The sequence below is a fragment of the Haliaeetus leucocephalus genome, unplaced genomic scaffold, assembly GCF_000737465.1.
Source record: "Haliaeetus leucocephalus isolate CR32 unplaced genomic scaffold, Haliaeetus_leucocephalus-4.0 Scaffold657, whole genome shotgun sequence".
Classification (NCBI taxonomy): Eukaryota; Metazoa; Chordata; class Aves; order Accipitriformes; family Accipitridae; genus Haliaeetus; species Haliaeetus leucocephalus.
Window position 1 is genome coordinate 5,897,275 of NW_010973093.1, and position 24,786 is coordinate 5,922,060.

The window sequence follows — 24,786 nt, forward strand, 5'->3', positions numbered from 1 at the left end:
AATGCCCAAGAGAAAGAGCAGCACAAAGAGACTCCTGAAGAGGAGATTTAAGAAGCAGCAAGCCGTGAAGAAGCTCTGATAATGCAAACAGAGTGAGAGAAAGAGCAGAGACTGTCTAGACAAGCAAGGGGCCACAGACTGCACCAGGGAAACAGGCTGGGGACAGGGGGACAGGGATAGCCATGGCCAGTGCTCTCTGCACAACCAGCAGGCAGGCCCAGCAGATGGACTACTTCACCACAAACTGGGCCAAGGCACCACCAAGCCCAGCTGGGCCTTGAAGCCAAAAACCCTGCAAGCAGCCTGGCTGCCTCTGAGAGGACGCAGATGAGGGTAAAGCCACAATCCAGCACACTCGGGGAACCTTCCCACCCACCTGCAGGGCTGGACACTTGACACAGTGTCAAGGCCAGAGGAGTGGTGTGGGAGTGGTGTGCAGGACAAAGGAGTCCCAACACAGTCCCTGTGGCCCCACACCAGACCAAGGAGGCTACAAAAAGCCCAAATGTTACTTCTTACTTTCTAAAGACATAACTGAGACTTTATCCAGCAGTCTCCCAACATGCCATCATCCACCAACATGTGCCTTGGCAACAGGACACAGGGCCACACTGTCACTCCTGGTGTGAATGTGGCAAGTACAAGCCCCTTGGTGTTGCATGGCTGTGATACAGGACAGCACTGCAGGCTTATGGTGCCTTTCTGCCTCCTTACCGGAAACATTGTAGAAGTAAATTTAGTCGTGTTATCTCCCACTGAGGCGGGCAGTGATCTGAATGGCCTGTGGTTGGTCTATCGGTCCTGTAACCCCTGCTCCAACACCCAGCACAGGACCATGTTGAGCTGCGAACACAAACCTTCTGCGTTATCATCTTTGCCACCACGTCCCGAGCATGCACATCAATGGTGCATATGGTCATGATTTTCTGCCTGTCACCCTTGGAGAGCTGCCCAATCAGCATGGTAACGAGGGTGTTCAGCTGGGTCACTTGCTTCTTGTGATATTCCTTCATTGCATTCTCGTAGCCTTCCTCCATCCTGGCGAAGGCAATCCCAACCTCGGTTGTCCACCAGATTTGGGTGCAGGAAAGAGCCACCTAGGGAAATGGGCTGGCTCAGTATCAGGGAAAACACCAGAGCTTCTTTACGTTCAAGAGTGTCTGATCCACAGGGAAATCAAGGATGAAGTATCCGTGACATAAAATTAAGTATTTTTTCATACAGTAGTCACAGCAGAGAGGACAACAGGGATCTGCCCTATGACATTCATTTAAAACATCATATCAGTGGTAGACATATTTAGCAGCTACTTATTGGTAAATCAGCACCTTCACATGCCTGGCACAGCAGAGAGGAAGAGCTGGAGCCCATGAGGCTGTCAGAGGTGCATCTGAGGGGCTCTTTTCTCTCACTAGGCCTCACCACTTTGTTTTTCTGCTGCACCTCTCTCTCCTCTGGGTGTATAGACTTCCCATCACCCATGGGGTGCAGCAGGCACTGTCCAAGTCCCCGAGCTCTGTAAGCCAGCCAAGAGCATATCATCCCTGGAGCCCCAATCAGAGCATGTTGCTCAGCCTGGGAACTCCATCAGGAGATTGCCAGGATAAAGGACAACTCATCCTTCCTCCCTCCTGGACAGCACAGCAGAGGCCAGAAACATCCCCATCTACAGCTAGAGGCCATTACTGAAAGAAGGGAACTGAAGGGGAAGCCAAGAGCTGCCTTTCCCACATGCCAGCCTGAGTAGAGATAAGGAGCAGAGGCAGATACCTGGGCAGGATAGTCAAAGAGCCATTGTTCCCTCGGCTTCTCCTCGTAAGCCATGACGGCTTCTGTCATCTCATCTCTCACAGTAGCCCTCATGCTGTCTAGTACATGATTCAGCCAGACCTCAACCTGGAGAAAAGATTAAATCACAGTAACACATTTGCTCTTCTTAAATACCTGTGGTAATTACTGAAGATAGGGAATGGGAAAAGCATCTCAACTCTTGAGTTAAACAAGCCTCACAGCCTCCTTCAGACTGGGTGGATTTAGCCAATTCTGGTACTGCAGGATTAGCAACTATTTCCAGACACCAAGAATACAAGGCAGATTTTTCTTGAACTCCAGCTACAGGAGAAACCAAAACGTACTCTCTCTACTGATGAGTAATTTGGTTCGGTGCGTTCCACCTCCAGACCATGACAGAATCACTCATGGAACTTGGGCACAATCTGCCAGGAGCAAGAGGAAGCTGCTGCCAAACTTGGGAACACAATTCCTGCTGAATTTAGTATTTCCAAAGTCCTCACTGAGAAGATAGTTTAAATGCAGCAAGCTCCATCACCGGGGAGCTCAGTAGCTGGTAGTACGTACTTTAGCTTCCTCTAATAGTCCATAGAGAAAGGTACAACTACAGGGACAGATAAGCTGAGCAGTAGCTTGATTCTTACATTTTGTACTTATCCTATGAAAGAAGGAAGATTTGGGAAACAGGAAGAAACGCCTTCTCTTTCAAAAGATACCCACACAGAGGTACTATGGAATAGCTTAGTCTATTTTCAGTCTGCATCCCCTCCCTTACCAAGGATATTTGTAACGAGCTGTAAGACTAACCTTCAAAATGTGAGAAAAATTCTAATAAAAAAAAACTAGTTAGAAAAAGGCCACAGCTCTCTCTCCCAGAGTGGACTATGACACCTCTGCCCCACCTTAGTAAGGACCTATCCAGAGTGGGACCAAGGACTCTGGCGTAAGGAGGAATTAAATTACACACTACCTCTTCCAGCCTTTCTCACACATAAAGGAAGAGTAGTGAAGCTCTATGGTGTCTTAGCAACAGATGCCCACACAAGGGGCAGGAGAGCAGACTCCACTGGACAGTTTAGATAGACAAGGTCTTCCCTCTCACCTGCCCACTGCAGTCACAGGGTTCACTGAAGCTGACATATTCTTCCTCTCTACTGTACATTCCCAGGCCAACCCTGGTTGGCTTTTGCTCAGAGTCCAGCTGGAATTTCATCTTGGCCACATTGTCAAAGAGTTTGGAAAGATGACGTTGCACCTGCAAAAAGAATTGTATAAAAAAAGCAACTGAGACAGGACAAGCAGAATGGAGATCATCATACATGTCAGAGGCATAATCATGTTCACAAAGCATGATCTTGGACATCTTGGTAGCACCACACCTTCTCGTACATGGCCAGGATACTGCCAACGCAAGCATCTTGCTGTCTCTCCCAATACTTCCACCTACTTCTACATCATTTAGAAAATAGACATGCCTTCATAGATCGTATTTCTCCACTGGGAAATCTCCCATACAGGGCAAGAGCACAGAAAACATTCAAGCATTGTATGACCTCCTAGCCCAAATTTCCCTACACGTAGTGATGAGAGGTCTCTAGCCATTGCTCCACCTCATCCTATTCTCAGCACACTGTGGAGTTTTTTTCACTATGAACCTTCCTGTTTTTTCACTACTAGAAATCAATTCTGTGCCAATGAGAAGTCCTGAATTCTCCTCCATGGAGAAGACAGACCTTTATTTCTGCCCAAGACCCATGATAAACAGCTCAACTACCCATGCCTCCTACGAAACACCCATCTTGACCAAAAGCACTCTTCCAGAAGGAAAAGAATAATTCAGTCCTTTCCTGTTCACACCCAGCTGAGTTTGAAAAGCCAGCAGGGAGATGCTAGCATCACTGCTGCAGGCTCTTAACATCGGCATCTTCCTGCTGGGAGCTGAGCAGGTCACCCATGCTCCAGATCACTACATAACACACAAATACATCACTGGGTGTGTCACATACCACTGCAAACAAAGGCAGCCTTCTCCCAGGACTGACATTCCCATGGCAAGGGTCAGCTCACAAAGCAGTCCCAGACAGGAGCTGCCTCTCTCAATGACAGCCAGAGACAGGGGGGTGGACGGACTCCCATGGGTGCGATGAGAAATGAGAACAGCCCATGATGCATGGTGCTCTAATGCTTTCACAGAAAGACAGGTGGACTTGCCCATTTAATTCTGACTCACTGACTTGCAAAGGATTACAACACTCCTCTCAAGCTATCCTGCAGGTGGATATAGCTCAGTGGTCTTCTTATGCACATTCAAGCAGGGCCAAATCCTGGAAGGTGCTAAGTACCTTCGAGAAGCAAAAGGCACTCAGCACCCCGCCTGGTAAGCATATCTCCTTTCAAATCCTAAGTAAACTATAGAAACCTTTTCTTATGTCTAGAAGTTTCTGCTCATAAATCCCCACTGTCCATTCCCAGACCCTGGCCAGTCTGCAGGGCTTCGGACATACCCCAGCACTTAGTGCAATCCTGCCGCCAGAGCCCTGAGCACACCTGAATCTGCACAAGTTCAATACCCAGTTCAAGAAGATAATATCATTGTGTATTTAATCCTCCTTTAGGAATGATCAGACTTTGAAACTACAGCGGAAAGGCTGAGACCATAACCATGTATGAGCCTACTTGACATTTACTTTGATTTTACTGCAAATAGTTTTGAATAACAGAAAACACCAGGAATTTCTTCTTACTCCGCAGAGCATTTCAACACAGTATCTTTTCTTTTCTTCTCTTCCTGTGTTTTTTTCTCTCCATTTTAAGTATCAATCAACTATGTATTTATGATACTCTGCGGGCTGAAATCACCCAGCAGCAGAAACAGATATGAGCAGTGTTAAAGTTTAGAGGCAAACAACAGCATTTCCAAATGCACATGCAAACCTGCTCCATTCATGTGCTCACTTGAACGATGAAAATGATGAAAAGCTTAAAGAGGGTGAGACTACTCACTACTGAAAGATGGAATAAGGAACTCATTGCTTATCCAACACTCTCCATTTGCTGTGAACATTTTCATTGGTTGTACATACCAACCTCAGGATAAACGATGCATCCCAAACAACACCAGCCAGAGCACAGTTTTGCCAGGCAAAGTGGCCAAGGTTTCCTGACAGCAACACCTGTAGCATTAATAATCAACCCTAATGCTGCTATGCTCTGTATGGAAAAACATCTTCAGGACTGAATCCTCTGAACTCTGGGAGATAGGAAGTGTCTGTGCTCCTCTGGGCCACGGGGGGAAGAGCACAGTGAAGCCATTTCCTAAAACAGGAAGGTTACTACAAGTTCTTTCACAGGATGATCCAGCAATCCACCAAAGTCAACAGTCGGAATGGTATATTTGGTGTGATTTCCCCATGCCTGGCATTCAGGCACTGTCCCTAGAAACCCAGCCTGGAGAGGAGAAACCTTCTCAGTCAGAGGGCACAGAAGCCCAGGGCAGGAGGTGAGATGCCCAGCCTGGCCCCTGAGCTGCACAGGGGTGGATGGCAACCCAAGAGATCTACTTGCTTGCCTTGGCCATAGCCACTGTCTGACTACCAGCTGTCTTACCTCTTTCAGGTTGTGCTGTTCTATCCCCCTATAATCAGGACATCCCAAAGGCCTTTGTATGGGGGAAGGAAGAAGTGGCTGACTAGCAAATGCCTCTTCTGCCTAAAAAAAGGGAACTCTCCAAGCCATCAGTTGTCAACATTTCCACATTTGAATGCCCAGTCTGTGGCTCTTTCAACAGCAGATGCTGTTTGGTGACATCCCAGGTTGGGGATCCAAGGTCGGCAAAAAGTTTTGGCTGAGATCCTCAAGGAAAGATGGTTTCCTCCAACCTCACTGTACCCCAGCAGAAACAAAACCACTGTGTTTATCACACCAGAAACAGCTCTACCCTGTGCTATGCTTTTAGAACCATCTGCAAGTATCACCAGGGTTAGATCAGACAACATACAGTGCACATGTTGCCTTTCAAAGATGACAGATGAAGGCCAGCTGTGAAAGAATTATTATTAATCCAAGTGAGGGTGGGAGAAAAAGCACTCAAGAAAGGAAAAGCTACAGGAAAGTCCCAAGACAGCATCTTCCACCATGACATTACTGACAGCTGGAAAATGCAAAGGTGATGCAGTACAAAGCTTACCAGCTGTGGGTTGGTGCCATTGGAAAGAATATCCAATAAATCTGCAGAAGAAATGAAGTAAAATCTGGGAAAGGCCAACCTCTTCATGTCCAAATATTCAGCCAAAGCCTTCTCACACAGAGACAACCTGGGGAGACAAAGTAGATAAACAGAGCCCAGGACAGGTGGGTAACTATCCTTTCAGGTTTCATGCTACACAGTTTGGGTTATCAAGCAGATTCTCCTCTACCATGGGGAAATGGCAGACATGAGCTGAGCCTGCAGGCTGGTCGTCTACAGCATTTTCCAAACAGATCAACGTAGCACATAGTAACTCATAGATCTCTCTCTACTCCCAAGGGTTAAACAGCCTAAGAGTCAGAAAAGCCTCATAAAAACCAGCAGAAACACAGGTGGAAGAAGGGGCTAGCAAGGGTTTGCAGTTTGACCCACAGTTTTAGACAAGCTCATAACTGCCACAGGTGATTTAACACTGGGATGAAAGTTTCCATAACTGCTTTTATTCTAATGAGCCACATTTTAAAGTCTGATTCAGACCTAATCAGTTTTTTGTGTTTGCGAAAGCCTGAAAGGAAACTTGTTTGCTCCGATCTAAAATGAATCTTTCAGTGTTTCATACTAAACTGCTGCTGAGCTTACAAAGTTCATAAATAACATGTCCTCTGTGAGGAACATCGGCCTTATCTGATTAAAAAAATAAAATAAATCTTTATTTTAAATGGATAGTTATTACTGATGCAACAGCTATCATATTAACTTTTAAGTGTGTTCCAAGTAGACAAGCTCATATGTTAAGTGAGAAGTGTATCCATCTCAAGACACTAAGGTCTTTCTCAGAGAGTCTAGTTATACCATGTGTCAAGGGTATACATGCAGAGATAATTTTGTAAATTAAAGAACATGGGCTCAGCTCGCTGCAGATATCCCTGCTTGGACTGCTAAATAGATATTTAAGACATTGTATTTGGGGTGGCAGTGAGGTCATCTGTTATTAAAACCAGCTGAATGCTTAGCTTTGTATGTGTGCAAATCAATATTCAGGAGGAGAATTTGCACATACACAAAGCCAGACTCCACTTTGGGGGCCTCAGGGTGATGGATCACAAATAAAAAGACTTAAGAAAGATCAGAAGTGCTGCAACTTGTGAATGCAAGGTATGTACAGTCTAGGAAGAAAGCCTTGGAGCACAGGTTAAAAAACTTCTTACATCTGATCCCAGTCTCTGCCAAAATCCTTGGGTTTTTGAAGTTCTACCTACCTACTCTGAATGTCCTCCAGTTGTTGGGACAGACCTGGTTTATTGGTGGCCTCAATTACATTTGGGGTTTTCTGAGCTTCATACGCCAGTTCTTTAAAATCCACATCAATCCCTTCAAAGCGTTTGGAGTCCTAAAAAGCAATAAAAGGAAAACATTCACTGTAAAACACTGATTTTGTGCTAAAAGATCCCATCCTCTGGGTGCTGTCTTTGGATTGAGGAGAAAGACTGTCTGAGGAGAGCCTCCTGTCCAGTGCAGAGGGACCCCTCCACCATTTCAGAAGGGCTCTTCCAGCCATGTGCCTGAAACAAGTCTCCAATCAGGCACTTGCCGTCTTCTCACTGTATCCCAAAGGGTTCATGGATAAAGTGATCCATGCAGAAGCCAATGCCTAGGACCAACCACTTTCTTGAGATTGAACTCCCCTTTGAATGTCTCCTCTTAACTCTTCCTCTCCCATGTCCAGATGAAATACCAAGTTTCCCTGGCCACAGCAGCAGGAGACGCTCCCATATGGGGGAAAGGCTACTGACTCCATTTGAGTTCTCTCTTCCCCTCTTGCTACAATGTAGGAGTTCCAGTGCCCATCCTTGAACTGGGTATGATGACACTTGCAGAGGAGAGCCCTTCCTTGACGTGAGTAAGGCCATGGAAGCCCCACGTTGGCACCAGAGGAGCATGCTGACAATTAATGCTCTGCACCTACAGGGACCCTGAATTTCTAGAGTTAACAGTAAAGAATAAAAAAAGCTATGTTCAAAACGTCTCTGCTCCTCCCTTCTTCCCAAGCCAGGCCTCCCAAGTGAGCCAGGACACTGAATAAAAGTGCTCCAAGCTTTCCTGGTAACAATTCCACATTAACTTGTGTTCAGCCCCGGTAGCAAGGCTCTGGCTGGAGGGTTCAGCCCCTCCCTGCATGCAAGCCGTGTAGCCAGCTTCTGATGTGCATCCCATGCCCTACCAGCACATCCTCCCCCAGCCCTGGATGCATCCCAAGGAGGTTCAGCCTCCAGAGGCTTTGAGCTCCATCTTTTCTTCTAGGGAAGGGAAGAGGCTGCTGATTCGTGCCACCTGCCAGACAAGTATTGAGATGCAGACAGCTGCCCAGTAGGATGCAGATTTAAATCATGATGCGATTTCATACATGCCATTAGATAGCTGTTGGATATTAACAGCTTGCTGGCATACAGTACAGCCTTCAGGGCACTGGTTATTAGCACCTGTATATATTGCCCAGTAAGTGAGGTGTGCCCAGTGCTTTCCAAAGCAGAGGGAGGAACAGTCCAAGCAGACCAGAGTGAAGGGATGGAGACAGGGTGGTCTATTGTCTGGGTGTCACTGGGCTGTGCACACCCCCTCTTGGGTGTCAGTACCCCAGCAGTGCTGTCAGTGAAGCTGCACATGGATGGGGACGGCAGTGACATGGTCAACTGCAGTTCATTCATGAGTGAAAGGCAGGTTCCTCAGCACGGCTGCAAGTGGTCCAGCAGGGCCAGGAACAAGCTTGGAAGATTTTCTTAATAATCAAAGGAATCTGGAATAAGACTGGAAGCTGGACTCGAAGACACCCCTGAGGAGGTCACCAATGACAACTCTGTTCCATTTTCCGAAGCAGGAGTGGGAGAACAGCTGCTCTCGCCCTTCACCAGTGCTGAAGGCAGGGAAGGGGATGCTGCCAAAGCTGCCTGGTCCAGCTCTGGTTTGATGATTTGCAATGTCTGAGTAATTATCCCGGTCCTCTTCCCTCCAAGGAAAGAGGGAACACGCCTGCAGCACTGAAGGAAGCCAGCAGCTTCGTGCTCAGTCTCCAGGAACTCTGTATTTGCTATGCAGTGGCGGAGGGGAGAAAATCAGCTTCTCAGCATGGCTCAAGCACAACCTACAGTACAAAAACATCCTGGGGCAGCACTAGGGAAACTACTATAGCACTAAGGGAGCCTCCAAAAAAGCAAGGCAGCGGGAGAAAAGCCCTGTTTTGGAGAACTTGGCATTATAGATAACCCTATTTTGTATAATGGAGGCTCTTCTTCAACACTTTCCAAACAGGAAAAATAGGATTTGGGGTTTCATACCTTGGGAAGCTGTGCCCGTATATCTTCCGAGCCTATGAATATGCTCTCCAAGTGAGACCATGTATGCTGCACTTCAAACCAGAGAGAAATGATGGAGTCCGCGGTGGACAGCTTCCTCTGCCATGCAGACACTTCCTCCAAGAAGAAAGCAATATATCTGGATGTCATTAAATTCTGCAGCTGCACCTGGTTGTCTTCTAAAGTTTCAATGAGTTCTTCATCTGACTTCAGCAATGGGACGTTCGTCCGTGGGTGAGGCTCATACTGAAACTCCATGGTGCTCCAAGTCATTTTTAGCTCCTTCAGGACTTTCTCCATACTCATTTCTCGCACTGCTTTGTCCACAATGCCACGAACCTCATCCTCAAAGTTATGCAGGTTGAGCTTCAGGAGGTCAGCCAGCGTGGTGTCCGAGTCCATCACAAACCTCACACCCGTTGTTTGCATCAATTGATTCCAGTGTCTTTCTCTAATGGCAGGATTTTGAAGTTCTGCCACAGCTTTCAGAGCTGTCAGCATGTTCTTCACCTTGCTGTCCAGCCCGGTGAAAGCATCCCATGCTCTCATTTCCTTATCCAAATTCCGAATCTCTCTTGCAAACTTTCTACACTCCAGATCCATGTTTTCCACATTAATATCCACCCATTTGGTGGTCTGCCAGTCATCAAGGCTAGTGTTCACAAGGGAGATCATATCCCAGAGCTCTTTGAGAAGACACAGCTCCCTTCTGCACTGCTTCAGTTGTTTATAATCTGGCACCATGACTTCAAACAGACCAGCTGATTCATAAATCGAGGTCATTGCTGACTCCATTTGTTTAATCTCAATGTGCTTTGCATCCAGCAGTTGATAAGGCTTTTCAGTGTCAAACCTAGAAAGAAATGTTTATTCTTCATAAGTGATATTGTAACAACTTCTAAAGAAAACATAAAACAAACAGTGCCTGTAAGAGACAAAGCAGAGATAAAATGTCTATAGTACACATTGATGGTAGAGCCACATGGCACTACTGACACCACCTTAAAGCGATATTGTGCACTCAGCATCCAAATGCAATCTCTTGCTAACACTGGACAGTGTTCCCAGGTACAAAACAGCCCAGGCACAACAGATACAACACTGTAAGAAGGTAGGAAATGTATGCAAGGGCTCAAGCATATGTCCTCAGGACATTCGGAGAGGATCCCATAAAGCATTTTTTCCTCAGGGCTTCTCTGATGCTGTAATTTGCCCATACCTGAACGGTGCTTCTTTCCGAAATCGCTCTCTGAATCTGTGCTGCTCAACATCAAATGCCGCACAGCTCTTGCGCAGAACCGTCATTTCATTTGCCTGCAGAGGAGCCACATGCTGTTTCACAGCTATCGCCAGCTTCTTTATATTGTTCCATTTTTCTGGCAGCTCCTGGAAGCAAAATTGAAATGCTGGTAGGCAGTATTTGCTATGCAATGCATCTGATCTGTTATGGATAATCACAGAACAGGAAAAGCAACAGATTCCATGTCTAAAACTATAAGGAAGTTTTGTTGTGATGCAAAGGCTAAACACACAATTTGGGATAAAACTTAGCAGTTATTCACAATTTTGAAGACTAATGAAGACTGAGACCTTATAACTGACTGCTCTGATTGTAAAAACATGTTCAGTAACTTCAGAAGAAGGGTTCCAGACTAGATCCTGGGTTCCCAGGATAGTTCATGCTTGAGAGAGAACAGCGATCCTAACACCAAACCCAGCGGGACACAGAGCCTGCTGGGAGTGGCTGAAGGCAGGAGGATGGGCTATGGATGCAAGCTCATCAGATTGTCTGGCTTCCCAGAGCTAATTAAGAAACAGATCCTGGGAAACTTCCTGCCAGCTCTTAGAGCAGAAGAAGATGTTACACCAGAAGGGCTTCTAGAGAGCTCTCTGAGGCAAATCCCTTCACCCTGTGTATATAATATTAGTAGTAAATAAGACTGGTTTCTTTCTCAGGTCTGCATCCAAGCTGCAAGTGTCTCAGCCCAGATACTGACACCAGCCAAGGGCTCTGCTGTACTCAAGTCCCAGTACTTTGCTCTCAGAAAGCCCACTTCCCCATGTACTGTGCAAGCCCACAGGGAAGCCTTTGGGTTTCTTTTCATCCCAGTTCACATAGTTGAGGAGATTAATGGAGACCCACCAACACTATGGAAAGAAGGGAAATAACCTGGAGGCAGCTCTGAGGCAGCAGAGATGGCCAGAGCAGGGCCAGTCCCTCCTGACGGGTCTCTTTCTGACACTTTATATTCCAGTCTTAATAGAAATCACTATCCATGACCACAGCAGGGCACACAGGGAGCTGCTTCCTTGTCCTTCTCACACAAACTACCAGCTCCAGCCCATCCATCTTCACAGTCATGGAGGGAGCAGTACCTAGAGGAACTTATTTCTGGTTTCCCCACCATATACAGGAGTGAATGAATCATTCAACTACGTGTTGCTGTCACTTGCCAGAAAGAACAAAACTGTTTTGCTATCTCCTGCATCTGAATGGCTGCCCCACATCCCTCATTTCTTCTATCAGAAAAATAAATCAGTTGTTTGATTGTACTTGCACAAACAGGCACCAAACAAGCAGGTCTCAGGCAGAGGAATTAGCAGAGCTGGGTTCCCCACAGCACCATGTTTTATGCTGGACTGAAGCTGCTGCAGCAGCCAGAGCATCCATGTAATGCAGCTGTCCTGGTTTTCAGGGAGTCTGTGGGAACCTAGGTATCTTTAGAACCCTTAACTATTCCAGATTTGGTGACCCAACCACCTACGGATCACGGTTGCACAAGCAGAAAACTAGGGGATTGCTACACCCCACTCAGCTCCCATCCAAGCCTACAGCAGAGAACTGGAGCCTTTGCTGCACAGGTGCATAAGGCAGGAGCATCTCCCCAAAAGCTCCTGCTTTAAACCTTGTGTTCTACACAGACCCCTCTGCCCACAGCACCCCATGACTATAGGGTATCCATCAGCACGTAGCCACATGCTTCTCCACTGTAACATCTTGGCTGCTGCCAGTGCTTGTCTCCTGTTCCCCAAGGCTGGCTGGGCACCTCGCAGTCTTTTCTAACCTCCATCTCATTGTCTCCTTTCCAGAAAAAATTTCCCAAAAACCCCTGATTCATCAGAGCCAGATGTGGAAAGGTGCCAAAGTACTTTCATAACCTGCTCCCAGTGATGTCCTCTGGGCCAAGCAGATTTGGTCTTACAGACCCAGTGAAGGACTGAAGTCCTATGAGAAGGCAACTCCTCTGCCAACATTATTCTTCCCATCTCCACAGTTGCCAAGAACTGGCTTATTTAAAAATAATTATAATTCAACCTAATTAACAGATGTATTTGAAAATGCATTAATTTTTTTCAAGAGTAATCGCTGGGAGTTGGAGCAGGCAATTCTATGTTTTTCATACATAACAAAAGGCTTAATCTCTGCTTTAAAAGAAAAATCTCAATATAACTCCAAAATTTAGAGCTATTAAGGCACATCCTGCAATAGCAAAATACTATCCACTGAGGCCCTCTAATGACAGGGAGTGGGGTCCTAAATATTCCTGCAATGCTCTCAAGCTCACACTCTGACGTCTGCTACTCAGCAAATTGGTGTGTCCACCACAAGTTTCCACCCACCTCCAGTTGCTTATAGACTTCCTCCGGCAGCTGTTGCTCATATGTCTTCAGCAGTTCAATGGTTTGCTTCAGGGGCTCAAACATGGCATCGGCAACACTATGCCTTTCTTTAACGGCTAGGAGATGACCCATAACCTCCACCAAGCCATCATAATCGCCTTTTTCAACCTTTTTGCTCAAACCTTTATCGGCAGTTTTTATGAACTCGTCAAGGTCAGCCAAGCTATATAACACAAAGCAGGAAAGCACAAAATGAGAGCAGTTCCTATTGAAATAATTATCAGCCTTATGCCAGGCAGCTGGACTGTCATGGACAGGGGAAAGGCCTGGCTAACCCTGTCCATTGCATGGCAACATGCTGAGGGCATCAGAACCATGATTCGTGCTCAAAGGAATCCACAGACGTGGTACAGCTTCCTGCAAAGAACAGATAAAAAGGTTGGGACTTCTCAGGTTGGAGAAAAGTTATCTGAGAAGGAGTATAACGGAGACCTGTGAGCTCAGGAGTGGTCTGGAGAGAGTGAGTTTGAAAGGACAGTTTTCATCTCATCTCTTCCAATGCAGGAATTCAAGATCCCCAAATGAACCTGGCAGGTTGCAAAGCTACAACAAACAGGGATTCTTCTTCACACACTGCCTCATTTCACAGAGTAACTCCCTGCTGCAGGAGGATGCAGATGATAAAAATTCACAGCAGTTCAGAAAAGCAACCGAACGTTTGTGGGAGAAAAAAAATCCATCCAGGTCTTTAAATACAAACGCATGACCCCTGCCTCTCGAAGTCCTTGAGTTATAAATCGTTAGATACAAGGAGAGTATTCGGGGGAAGTTTCCCTACCTGCTTACCCTGTTCTTAATCTTGCCAGCTACTAGGCACTGTCAGCAGAGGCATGATGGTCTCCTGGATCTCTGGTGCTTTTGAGCACAGTCATTCTCCTCTTCTCAAAACACTTACTTTTTAAGTGACCACTTAAATTCTGTAGATGCTGCTTGGCCAAAATGTATCCTTAAATACCTCATCTAATAAAGACTAAACTGCTGAGTCAGGGACTCTTAATAAGAACTTCTAAATGCCCATTCTAAGCTACACAAAAACCTCTTTGTAAAGAAATTATGTAACATAATTATGGTGCTGAAAAGAACACAAGAGATCATATCATCCACCTCATGCAGCAGCCTTCACTACTACATATGTCTATAAATACTTCTTCATAAGCATCCAAGATGCTTCAGTTGCAACTACTCAAATAAATCACCTGACACATCGTCCTGCACAGACCTGGTGACTGAGCAGCTATTCAGAGCAGGGCATACATGTCAATTCAAAACTTATATCCAGAACTCCTCCTTTTTGTAACCTTGAAACTACCTCCCCATGACTGCTCATGCCAGGCAACCCGAATTACTTTTTTTTACAGAATGCATTCAAAAGAGCGATGCATTTAGAAATAGAGCAAGTATCTCATGGCATTAATGCAGCTTTACTGATGGCTAATATCAAATTCAACAAAGTAAGCACAGAGCCCTAGCAGAGATTAGATTAGTTGGATCAGGATAAATGGACAGACGTCCTATCTAACACCACACAGCAGGTCCCAGGAACATCGGCTTGTGGGATGTCAATGGTACCAAGTCCATATAACTGTTTCCACTTTACACACTCAGCTGTACCAATTCCCAGCAAAGACCAGGGGATGGAAGATACAGGGGATGTGATGGAGTTGGCATGCAGTATGGGCCCCCTTCTCTTGCTCCTGTATTAACCTATTGGTTATCAATGTGAAACAATAAAGCCCAGCCAAGACAAGAGAAACCCCCTTTGGTCAGCACAGGTCCCAGGGAGAGGAGGCAGGAACAGCTCTTACCTGTGTGTGACATGGTCCACGAGATGCTGCTTGAACACCAAGCTCCACCTTTTAATCACGTTCAGCAAGGATGCCTTGAAAGGCCGAGCATCGACTTTCATCCAGCTCTGGAAGATGCTGATGGGCTCAATGCAATTCACCTCCTCATATATCTTCTCATAGGAGTCAATCTGCTCTCTGAACTGCTGCAGTGTGGGAGGCATCTCAGGGACCCCGTCCTCCCCATGGGCCTCAATTTCTGCAGCAGTGAGGATGTGCCCGTAGAGGAGGAACTGGCGGCAGAACTCCTTTCTGTCATCCCCATAGAGGTAGGAGTAGTGGTCGAAGGCACTGCGGTAATCACAGCAGGCCACCATCACGGCCTGCACACGTCCCATCAGGTCACGGCGCATGTCAGCCAGATCAGCCATGTCCTCCATGTCGGCCTAGGAGAAGAGAGGAGAAGAGAGCGCAGCGATGCAGGAGCAGCATGATACCTCCTCACTGCCACATAGCATGAGGGAGCTCCACAGCCACGGACCTGGTAGTGGGGGAAGCCACTGTGCTCGGCCAGCCTGGGCACCAGTGATGAGATCCGGTAGATGTCATTGAGAAGACTTTCCACCATGTCATAGAAGCCATCGTTTGTGCCAGGGTCCAAGGAGGGATGAAATATCAAATCTGGGATCACCAAATCCAGCTGCACTTCAAACAGGGGAGCGAGCCCTGCCTTGGGATCTGGTAGGGAAGAACAGAGATGCCAGGATCTTTTTCAAGGGGAGAAAAGTGATCTTGAGCCACCACTAACATCCCACCACAAGATGCACACATGCCCCACAGGGACACCAGGCAGGTGTGATTACAGACACCTACTCACTGGGTCCAGTGACATTGTGTCTGCACACAAGATGGAGGAGATGCTGGCAAACTAGCTGATGTTCTGATACGCACAGGAGATACTGGAGAACAGATGAGACGTGTGAATTAAAGACCAGAAAATTTGCTGTGGAGGAAAGCCTTAAAGAGACTAGGCTCTTTAGCTAATCAAAAGGGAGTCTGAGAGCTGAACAATTACAGCACATAAGTACTTGCAGAGGAGAAAAACAACAGGAACCAAGAGGCTCTTTCATTTAGTGGAGAAAGGCATGAAAAAAAAGCAGCAACTGGAAACTGAAGCCAAATGCAAATGTGAAATTATGTGCATGTTTTTAACAAGATGGTGAAGAACTGGATGCAATTCTCCAACTCAGTGTGCCTCCACATCCAGGAGGGAAACTTTCCTGGAGATGTGATTTAGCTGGACACAAGTTGCTCTCAACAGTGTGAATGAACCTCTATGGTGGCCTTAGGCAGGAGGTCTGATTTAGTGACTCTTGAACCCATCTCATCTCTTCACTGGACTAATGCTCAGGTTTTTCTTTCATGCCTTTCATCAGCAGAACCAGCTCTTGAGACTCCCTACAAATGAAAGATTGCATCACCTTGATGCTTTGTGCATGTGAGGGTGGGAGATGGCTGATGCCCAAGCACAGACTTGGGATGACACCTCAATTTTGTCTGTCCATTAATCACTGCAAATGGTGCATAGTTGTCTCTATCCTTTCCCCTGAGCAATGCTTTGCTCCAGTGACTAGGGGATGGAGTCACCCACCCTGTCTGAAGGCTCCCATAGCACTTGCTGTAGACAGTGCAAGAGGTACAGCAGAAAGCCAGGAAGAATAGAGCAACTCTTAGACATGAGGGAGAGCACAAAACAGAAATCTCCCTTTGGTGAGACTGAAGCAGCCATCACAACCAGGGGAGAGGAACCAGCAGTCACCTGTGTTTTCCAGGAGGTACTTGAGCGAGCACTCAATGGCAGCGAAGAATCCGTCCAGGACTATCTCATCCACATAATCCACATAGGCCTTCCAGATATCAGATGCTGGGTCTGCAAGTAAAAGGCTCTGGTTTTCCTGGAAGAAAAAGAAGATGCCTTCAAATACAGTGGGACTGAGTCTGTCCCACAAGAGACCTGCCCACAGCTACGGACTGATGCCAGTGAGCACATGGGTACCAGCGTCATGGAGGGATGGGAAACCAGACAGACAGATGTTGCTGCTAGTGGCAAGGCCTCAATTTGCTCCTTCTGTCAAGGGCTGCTTTGTTGTCTAAAACAACTCAAAATAATTGCAAGGCAAAAATGGAGTGCAGAAGAGGCTTAGCAGCTCTGCGACATGTTCTCCTCCCTCTTCTCTGAGGCCACAGGGCTCAAGGGTGCTTTGCACATCTGGGGCAGGGAGCACTCAGGGGTCTCAAAGTCTCATCCCAATGCATGAAGACCCAGCCCTGGTGGCCCGCATAATGTTACCTTGAGTGGATGAGCCCTTCAAAGTGGACTGCTTACACCTCTGCCCTACAAATGGTTATCTCAAGACCAGAGAATTTCTAAATCCAAGAAATGGTTTTTAAATAAACCACGTAAAAACAGATAAAGATTGGGATCAGAAGACAAAGGGTTGGCTAACAACCTTCCGGCTCAGCTTATTGTGATCCCTTTCTCCAGGGAAGCTCCCAGTCAGGAAATTCAGGGTTTTCTGGGTCATAGGAGGGACCCATCCTATAGAACCATAGAATCATTTAGGTTGGAAAAGACCTTCAAGATCATCGAGTCCAACCATCAACCATGCCCACTAAACCATGTTATGGAGTACCCTGTCTACACACATTTTGAATACCTCCAGGGATGGTGACTCCACCACTTCCCTGGGCAGCCTGTTCCAATGCCTGGCAACCCTCTCAGTAAAGAAATTTTTCCTAATATCTAACCTAAATCACCCTTGCCGCAACTTGAGGCTGTTTCCTCTCGTACTGTCACCAGTCACCTGACAGAAGAGACTAGCACCCACCTCACTACAACCCCCCTTCAGGTAGTTGTAGAGAGCGATAAGGTCTCCCCTCACCCTCCTCTTCTCTAAGCTAAACAGCCTCAGCTCCCTCAGCCGCTCCGCATAAGACTTGTGCTCCAGGCCCCTCACCAACTTGCTCTTCTCTGGACATGCTCCAGCACCCCAATGTCTTTCCTGTAGCGAGGGGCCCAAAACTGAACACAGTACTCAAGACACTTCCTGGGTTTAGTCTTTCCATCCCAACAAGGCCAGGCTGCGTACCCACTCCCTGCACCTTCCAGCAGCCTCCCAGGCTCTGCTGTGATCCTGTCCCCTGCCTTGCTATGCAGTGGTCCTTCTCCTAAGCCTGCCAGGGGCTCTTAACACAGGCACAGTTGCAAAAAAAACCATCCAGCTTGCAGTGAGCAGAAATCAACACACACTGTCTGTTGCTGGGGGGTCAACGTTGGCAGCATTTCATGTATGGGGGCACAGGAGAGGGTGCCATTCCCAGCGCTGACACGGCAGCTTGGCACGCATGAGAGCAGCATTGCCAGTTGGGCTCGAGTCAACCCAAAGTTGCTGCTCCCCAACTTGACACGTCATAGCTGGGTGCTTAAAGTCTCAACAGAGCAAGCCAGGGCTCTGGCCCCTTGCAGACTCACCCCGGCTGCGTTTTGCTGACATGAAAGAAAGGGGAACTTCATAGGAATGAACTCTGTGGGAATGCCTATCTGAAAGCACCCCCTCTCTTCATCATTCCCTGTCCTTGTATTTGATAATGTCCCCTTGTTACTGGTGTTTTACTGAGCCTTTACTCCAGAGGCCTCATCCTGGTGAAAGAAGAGCAATGAAAGCCAGCATCTAGCTGTCCTGCCTTTGCCTGTTGATGCACGTACCCAAACCCTCACTGTGCTTCTCTCAGCAGCCTCGAGATTCACTTGCCCCCAGGAAGACTTGAACTACCAAGGGAAGCCCAGCAGACCAGCTCTTGGCCCCTCTGCTGCTCTTCCAGGTTTGACCAGTACAACAGGACAGAGGCATGGGGACACCCCATTTTGGGCCATGGTGCCTTTCCCTCCCCAGGAGCTTCATGCTGCTTTGCAGTTGGTCCTGCCCCCGTGAGCAGCATTGGCAGTCCCACCACACCAGTGGTGCCAGCCCTCCTGCCATGACAACAACCCCATATTCTCCTTGGACAATCTAGCAAGTACCCTGGTCTTTTGGGTGGTAGATGGAGGTGGCTGAGCCTGTTACAGTTGTGGCAGCAGAACAACATGAGCATAGTAAAATCATCACCACAGTTTCAGTGTGCAGAGAAGGGGGTTAGAGGTCCAGGGCTGACTGCAGACAGCAAGGTAAGGTGAGCAACAAGAGCTCAGTGTCCCAGAGAGGGTCGGCTCATTCTCTCCAGAGTCCAAGGCCAGATGGTGACCCTCAGGAGAGGGCTGGATCTAAAATCCATCTCCCTCCAGGCCAAGGTGTCGCCCCTGACATGCATAACACCTTGCTCCAGGCAGGTTAGGAGCAGAGCTTTGGGCTTTCTCCTGGCCTGCAAAGAGGACTCTCAGCTCTGACAAAGCCACTGGAAAGCACCGAGGTTTCGGACAGCAACTATTCTCCTGTCACTCAGCTTCATCCTGGACTGTCAGCGTCACCTCCTGCTCCCACAGAGGGACAAAAGTCTGAAACAGAAAGGTCAGTCACAGCCAGCTGCCTCTCTATTTTTTCAGGTTAATATTTCGGAGGGGGATTTTTCCTCTGAGCAGGATCCCAAAGCCTGATGCACGGCTCCCCTCTAGTGGCTCCACAACAGCCAGGATTGGGAGCCAGTCTCCTTCACTGGGCTGCAGCTGCTCCTGTTCCTGCCCTGAACTGGGTGTCCAGTGGTGCCCAGCCAGCAGCCCCACACCACACAGCCATACCAGCTCACTCATCAAAGCTATCATTAATTAACACTGGGTAAGATTTTCAAATGAGTTAAGGGAGTTAATTTTAAGGTGAAACAGTTCTGGACATTTTCACCAGACCGGAGAGACACACAAAGCCTATGAAAAGCCAACAAATGCCCAGGGAAGGTCCCCCCTCACCTTCACCAGCGAATGAATCCTCTGCCCTGACTCTCTGACAAGGCTGTAACGCCTTTCCAGGCGGTCCTGACAGTCCTCTAGGCTTAGCAGTGATTCTCTTTTACAATCTTTCCTCTCAAATATAGGTGACACCCATGACTGCACGATGGTCTGGATCTCCTCAACATTGTTTTTGGCTTTCTGTATCCTCTGTTCAAGGTCATGTACACCATACATCACCATGGAGATGTGATCCCAGACACCTGGTAAAAAATGAGATGATTGACTATTTGTTTTCAGAGTTGCTAGGCTGAGCTCTTGTGCACCCTCCTTAAGGCCAGCCTCTGACTTTTTCCCTGTGGTCTCATGTATTTCTTACCCATCATTAACACATAAGACTTACCACCTTGACCAAGAGAGCCACTTCTAGCTCCCTCCTACCCCAACAAGCCATGGTATGGACAGCCACAGTCTGTGCTTTCAGCCAGGAGTACCACCACTGTGGGGATGTCTGACAGTTCCCACTTCCCTCTACCCAGGTTTGATCTCCCACTGACTGCTACTAGAGAGAGCAGCACGGGGAGGATGAGTACATCAGGCTGAGTGTCGCTGCCACCATCACTAGAGCAGGGACCTATAGCCCTAACACACAGGCTGTGCCAGCCCCAGATACCACCGAGGGCTGCATTTAGATGCAGGGAACTTAGGATTCATCTGCAGGAAAATCCTTTCATCTTTATTGTGCAATGGAGAAAGAGTTTTTCAGCGTGAGGACTTCTGCTTTGCATGTTCCCAAGGGAGGACACTTGTTGCTGTGCATACCACAAGCTTGATGACAGAAATATATATTCCACCTGTGAGCAGTTTGCTTTCACCAAGAGGAAAGAAATTGTCTTCCTCCGCTGTGCTTTGCAGTTAAAACTGATCAAGCAAGAACATTGGTTAAATCATCCCGAAGTCACAGTGCACAAAACCCACCTCTAGCTGCAGTATTTCATCCTTCTGGAAAAGATAACAAGGTGGACCTGGCTCTCACTGGGACAAGTCCATCCCAGTACCAGATGACTGGGCCAAGGGTTCCCACTCCTTGCACAACTGGGTGAGAAAGCAGTGCCCCGGGGACACAGGCACACAGCCACACAATGGGTCACTTGGGCTGGCACAGGGAGGCCAGCACAGGCAGTGAGCAGACGCTTCAACCCCAGCCTTGCCAGCTCCTGCAAACCCAAGACTTGCCATCTCCTTGGTGGCACTGCTTACAGGGCAGCCTCTCCTCCCCAAAAGCCCAGGCTGAACCTGAAGGGAGCAGGATCTTGTCCACAGCCCCAGCAGATGAGGGGAACGTGGAAAGGAGCAGGCAAGCTGTGGGCTGCCCTTCATCTCCCCAGTGCTGGCTCTGCTGGAGAGTCCCCTGCCCTGCTGGGAACTGCAGTTGAGAACCGGGTGACAGAGATCGGGCACATGGGGGAATCTGATGAGACCCAAGTGTATGCACTCCTTCCCCCTAACACAGAGTTAGCTCACCTTCCGTCTTCCAGTTCAGTGTTTCTTCTGCCTCTTTCAGCTTCAAGTCAATACCCTGCAGCTGCCCCTGTATTAGAGGGTATTCGACCTCCAGGACTGTCTTCAGGACCTTGTTGTATCTGTTCACCATCAGCTCCAAGTTGGCCACCATCTGCCGGTATGATTCCTTGGAGGAATAGATTTCTGCTGCTGTCAGTGGGATGGCTCCCATCTGGCTGCTAGACAGGTAGCTCACCTCCTTCAGCACTGAAACCAGCTGGAGAAACAAGGCAGAGATCTGAACATGAGACAATCCTCCCCATTTACCTGGCAGACACTCTCCAATCAATTCTGAGCATCTTAGGGGTTTCCTGCTGTTTTATTCACAAAACAGCATGCTCTGAAAAGGGCCAGGACACCTCCTAGTCTGTACCATCTGTCTCTCATTGATCTTTGCCTCTGGTTTTCTTCCCAACCAAAGACAGACAGCTCTGTTCACTATGCAGCCAGTAAACTCTAGGCAGCCCCTAAAAGCCATGATGATCTCTGGTCCTCTCAGCTATCCTCATCAACAGAGTCTTTCAGCAATACCGTGCTTGCAAGCAGAGCTTAGCAATTATCTAAGTGAAAGATAATAAGGCCCCAGTTCTGTTCGTTTGCTGGGCTGACTGGCATAAAAAAAAAAATTTAAAAATATGGCCCCAAACTCAGTGACTCAAATTCTCCTGTGGTTACCTTCCACCAAAGATTTCTGCTGGACACTTCTCCCAGCTCAACTAAAAGCACTCAGTGGCAGTGCATGTTTGAGTTGTGATGGGACCAGACTGAGAGGGATTATTAAATTATAAAACCAAGTATATATGAGTCCCTGTAACAAAGGTAGCAGCAAGGTCTTCCAGTGCGATGTATCACTTCTAAGACTAAAAATATTTGCTCAGTTTAGTGGCTAGTGAGATGTAAAATGCTCCTGGAACTGCACATATTGGCAGGGTGACAGAAGTTCGGTACATTGTATGGGCAATGGCAGGGGTGAGGACCACTCCTGGCTGCAGCTGAGCTTACCCTAAAAATCACCCTTCCCTTAGGCTGGCAGATTGTATCATCCCTTCCTGTAAAGATGTGGGGAAGAAACCTCCCTCCGATCTCATCCCATTCATGCCCTCTGGTCCCAGTTCCCTGCCCCTATTTTTGACAGGAAAACTGGAAAGCTCCAGGTATGAACAGAAGCAGGTGAAGCCACAAGCACAGGGACTGCATGGCCAGGAGCCTTTGTCACTGCCTTGGGTGACAGACAGGGGTTAGTGAAACCTCTCCACCACTGCCTGATGTTAGCCAAAACCCAACATCCAGCAGAACTGACCAAGGCACCTGGGAAGCATGCTCCCTTTGCAGGGATAGCAAAGGGGAGGAACATGCAATGCAAGTCAGGAAGATAAGTCGTAACACACTCTGAGCATCTACAATACTAAAGTGACAATGAACACAATTACAAGAGGAGGAAAGAAAGAAGGGCTGAAGAAGGGTGTAGGGGGCACTCTGGAAAGGTGGAAGGAGGAGGATGGGGTCGGAGGAAAGGTTAAACCAGGCGACTGAGGGAGCAAGAGGGCAAGCAAGATAGAACCAAGCTCCCCTCCCTTCTTTGCATTGGAATGTCTGGGACATCCGCAGCATGGGGTCTAGGGTGTCTTCCCCTCTTTCCCTCTCCTCCATGGAAGGTGAGCTCTGGAAGTCTTCCATGCCGAAGGGTTGCAAATACATCTTCCCTCTAGGCAACATGAGGTGCTCCTACCTATTCTGGAGGGCATGAAGGGCTGCTAAGCAGGCACTTGAGGACATCAGGCAGTCCTCAGTATGGAAAGCTGAGAAGAGCAGTGCAGAAGCACTCAAAGACTGGAGCTGAGAACAGGCATGCTCAGCACATCACAGGCTCCAAATCCTGTCACCAGGGTGAAGGGTTGAAAACATCCCCTGGGGCCATTTGGCTCCTACCTTAGCAAGGAGCTTCCAAGGAGATGGACAAATCCTTTGACTGAGGGCAAAGCCTGAATGAGCTCTAAAACCTAAACACTTTCCTTTAACAGCAGCATGTCCCAGGGAGCAGGGGAAGTTTTTGATGCCAGTGTTTCCCAGGCCCCTGAGATTCAGAACCTCCCCAGCAAATGGCCGTTTTACAATTGACAGACCCTGGCTCCCACCAGGCCCCAGAAGATGTCAGTCCATCTATGCACACTGCTGGCTTGGACCCCTGCTTCTGCTTTGGGTGAGGTGGATGCTAAATCCTCCCTGTGCTGGAAACAGGCTTTAGGGGAGCTCTAGGGAGAAGGAGAAAAGATCTTAAATCTGAAGTAAGCCTCATGCACTGCAATAAAGGAAATCCAACAGCCACAACATTGGAGTAACAAAACAAACCTTTCCTGGAATTTTTATACCCTTTCAGGAAGCTCAGACTTCAGGTACACATAACACGAACCCACCTCTGTAGATAATGCCCCAACACTCCCCACACCAGTATCAAATCTGGTCCGGAGATGCTCACACCAGTTAAACATCTGGCTGCTCAGGGACTTTCTGCCACTGGCTTTAACTAGAATTTGCTCTGCTTAAACTGTAATCCTGATATTTTCCCAGGACATAGACCCCGCAAAGAGGATGGTAAATTCATGTTACCCACCACAGAAGGAGCTCCATGGACCTCAGCAGAACAGATCTAGTACCAATCCCACCAGACCTCCCATGCACAGTGGGGCACACAGCTTGGAGACATGCCCACAGGCAGGCAAGAAAGTTAAGTGGCAGCAGTTTTTACCTGGGGATCAAAATTGACCGTGATCAGTTTGGTTTCTGGATCTCGACGGATGAGCGGTTGAGTGAGGTTGTACTGTGATTTTTCAGAGACTGTCTGGGACCAGCTTACATAGAGCTTTTCCTGATCCCTGCCAGAAAAAGAAAAAAAAAAGAGAAAAAAAAACATCCACTATGTAGCTACCAAGCCAGCAGACCAAGGCACTACTCAGCCTTTGTTTTGGTAATGAGGAACAGAGCTCCCTCCAACTCCACTGCAGTACCCAGCAGCCAGATGTCTCAGCTCCCTTCATTGCTGACAGAAAGCAGGCCCTGCAGAGACATCTCCTTCCTGGGGAGGTAGCTCTTCCCAAGGGAAAGCCCAGAGCAACCAGTTCAGATTTACCAAACATTAACATACTAAGTCTGGGGCAATGAATCCCACTCCAAATTGTGGAATATACACATTACAGCCACTGTAAATACACTCTGTGAATGGGCACAAATGGATTGAGACTTCTGGTCAGCCCAGGTTTTCTACCACAGCAGCTTCTACACCCAACAGAAGCTCTTTCTGACGTTTCTGCTAGGCTGTACAGCTCTTCTTCTCATGCAAACTTCTCATTTTGAGACACCACAGAAAGACTGTGGTATATAGCAACAGGATTCCTGCTCTCCCACCAGAAAATTCCCTCTGGCTTAGAAAGAGACATTCCCAGGCCCTGGGCTGGCAAGTGTGCTGGAAGGCGGCTTGGAGGAGGAGAATGTTTCTTC

The 24,786-nt window shown here is 47.8% G+C and overlaps 1 protein-coding gene across 1 annotated transcript in view; it reads right to left on the reverse strand.

The window, feature by feature from the left end:
• DNAH9 (dynein, axonemal, heavy chain 9) overlaps window positions 1-24,786 on the reverse strand; it is a 206,883-nt gene that overhangs the window by 164,252 nt on the left and 17,845 nt on the right. The window contains exons 12-25 of the mRNA XM_010579502.1: window positions 24,038-24,164; window positions 21,253-21,508; window positions 19,750-19,991; window positions 16,612-16,747; window positions 15,334-15,530; window positions 14,814-15,238; window positions 12,949-13,171; window positions 10,547-10,713; window positions 9,310-10,180; window positions 7,237-7,367; window positions 5,978-6,104; window positions 2,894-3,046; window positions 1,771-1,896; window positions 858-1,097 (exon numbers count right to left, since the gene is read on the reverse strand). Coding sequence (XP_010577804.1) covers window positions 858-1,097; window positions 1,771-1,896; window positions 2,894-3,046; window positions 5,978-6,104; window positions 7,237-7,367; window positions 9,310-10,180; window positions 10,547-10,713; window positions 12,949-13,171; window positions 14,814-15,238; window positions 15,334-15,530; window positions 16,612-16,747; window positions 19,750-19,991; window positions 21,253-21,508; window positions 24,038-24,164 — 3,421 coding nt within the window. The remainder of the gene's footprint in view (window positions 1-857; window positions 1,098-1,770; window positions 1,897-2,893; window positions 3,047-5,977; window positions 6,105-7,236; window positions 7,368-9,309; window positions 10,181-10,546; window positions 10,714-12,948; window positions 13,172-14,813; window positions 15,239-15,333; window positions 15,531-16,611; window positions 16,748-19,749; window positions 19,992-21,252; window positions 21,509-24,037; window positions 24,165-24,786) is intronic.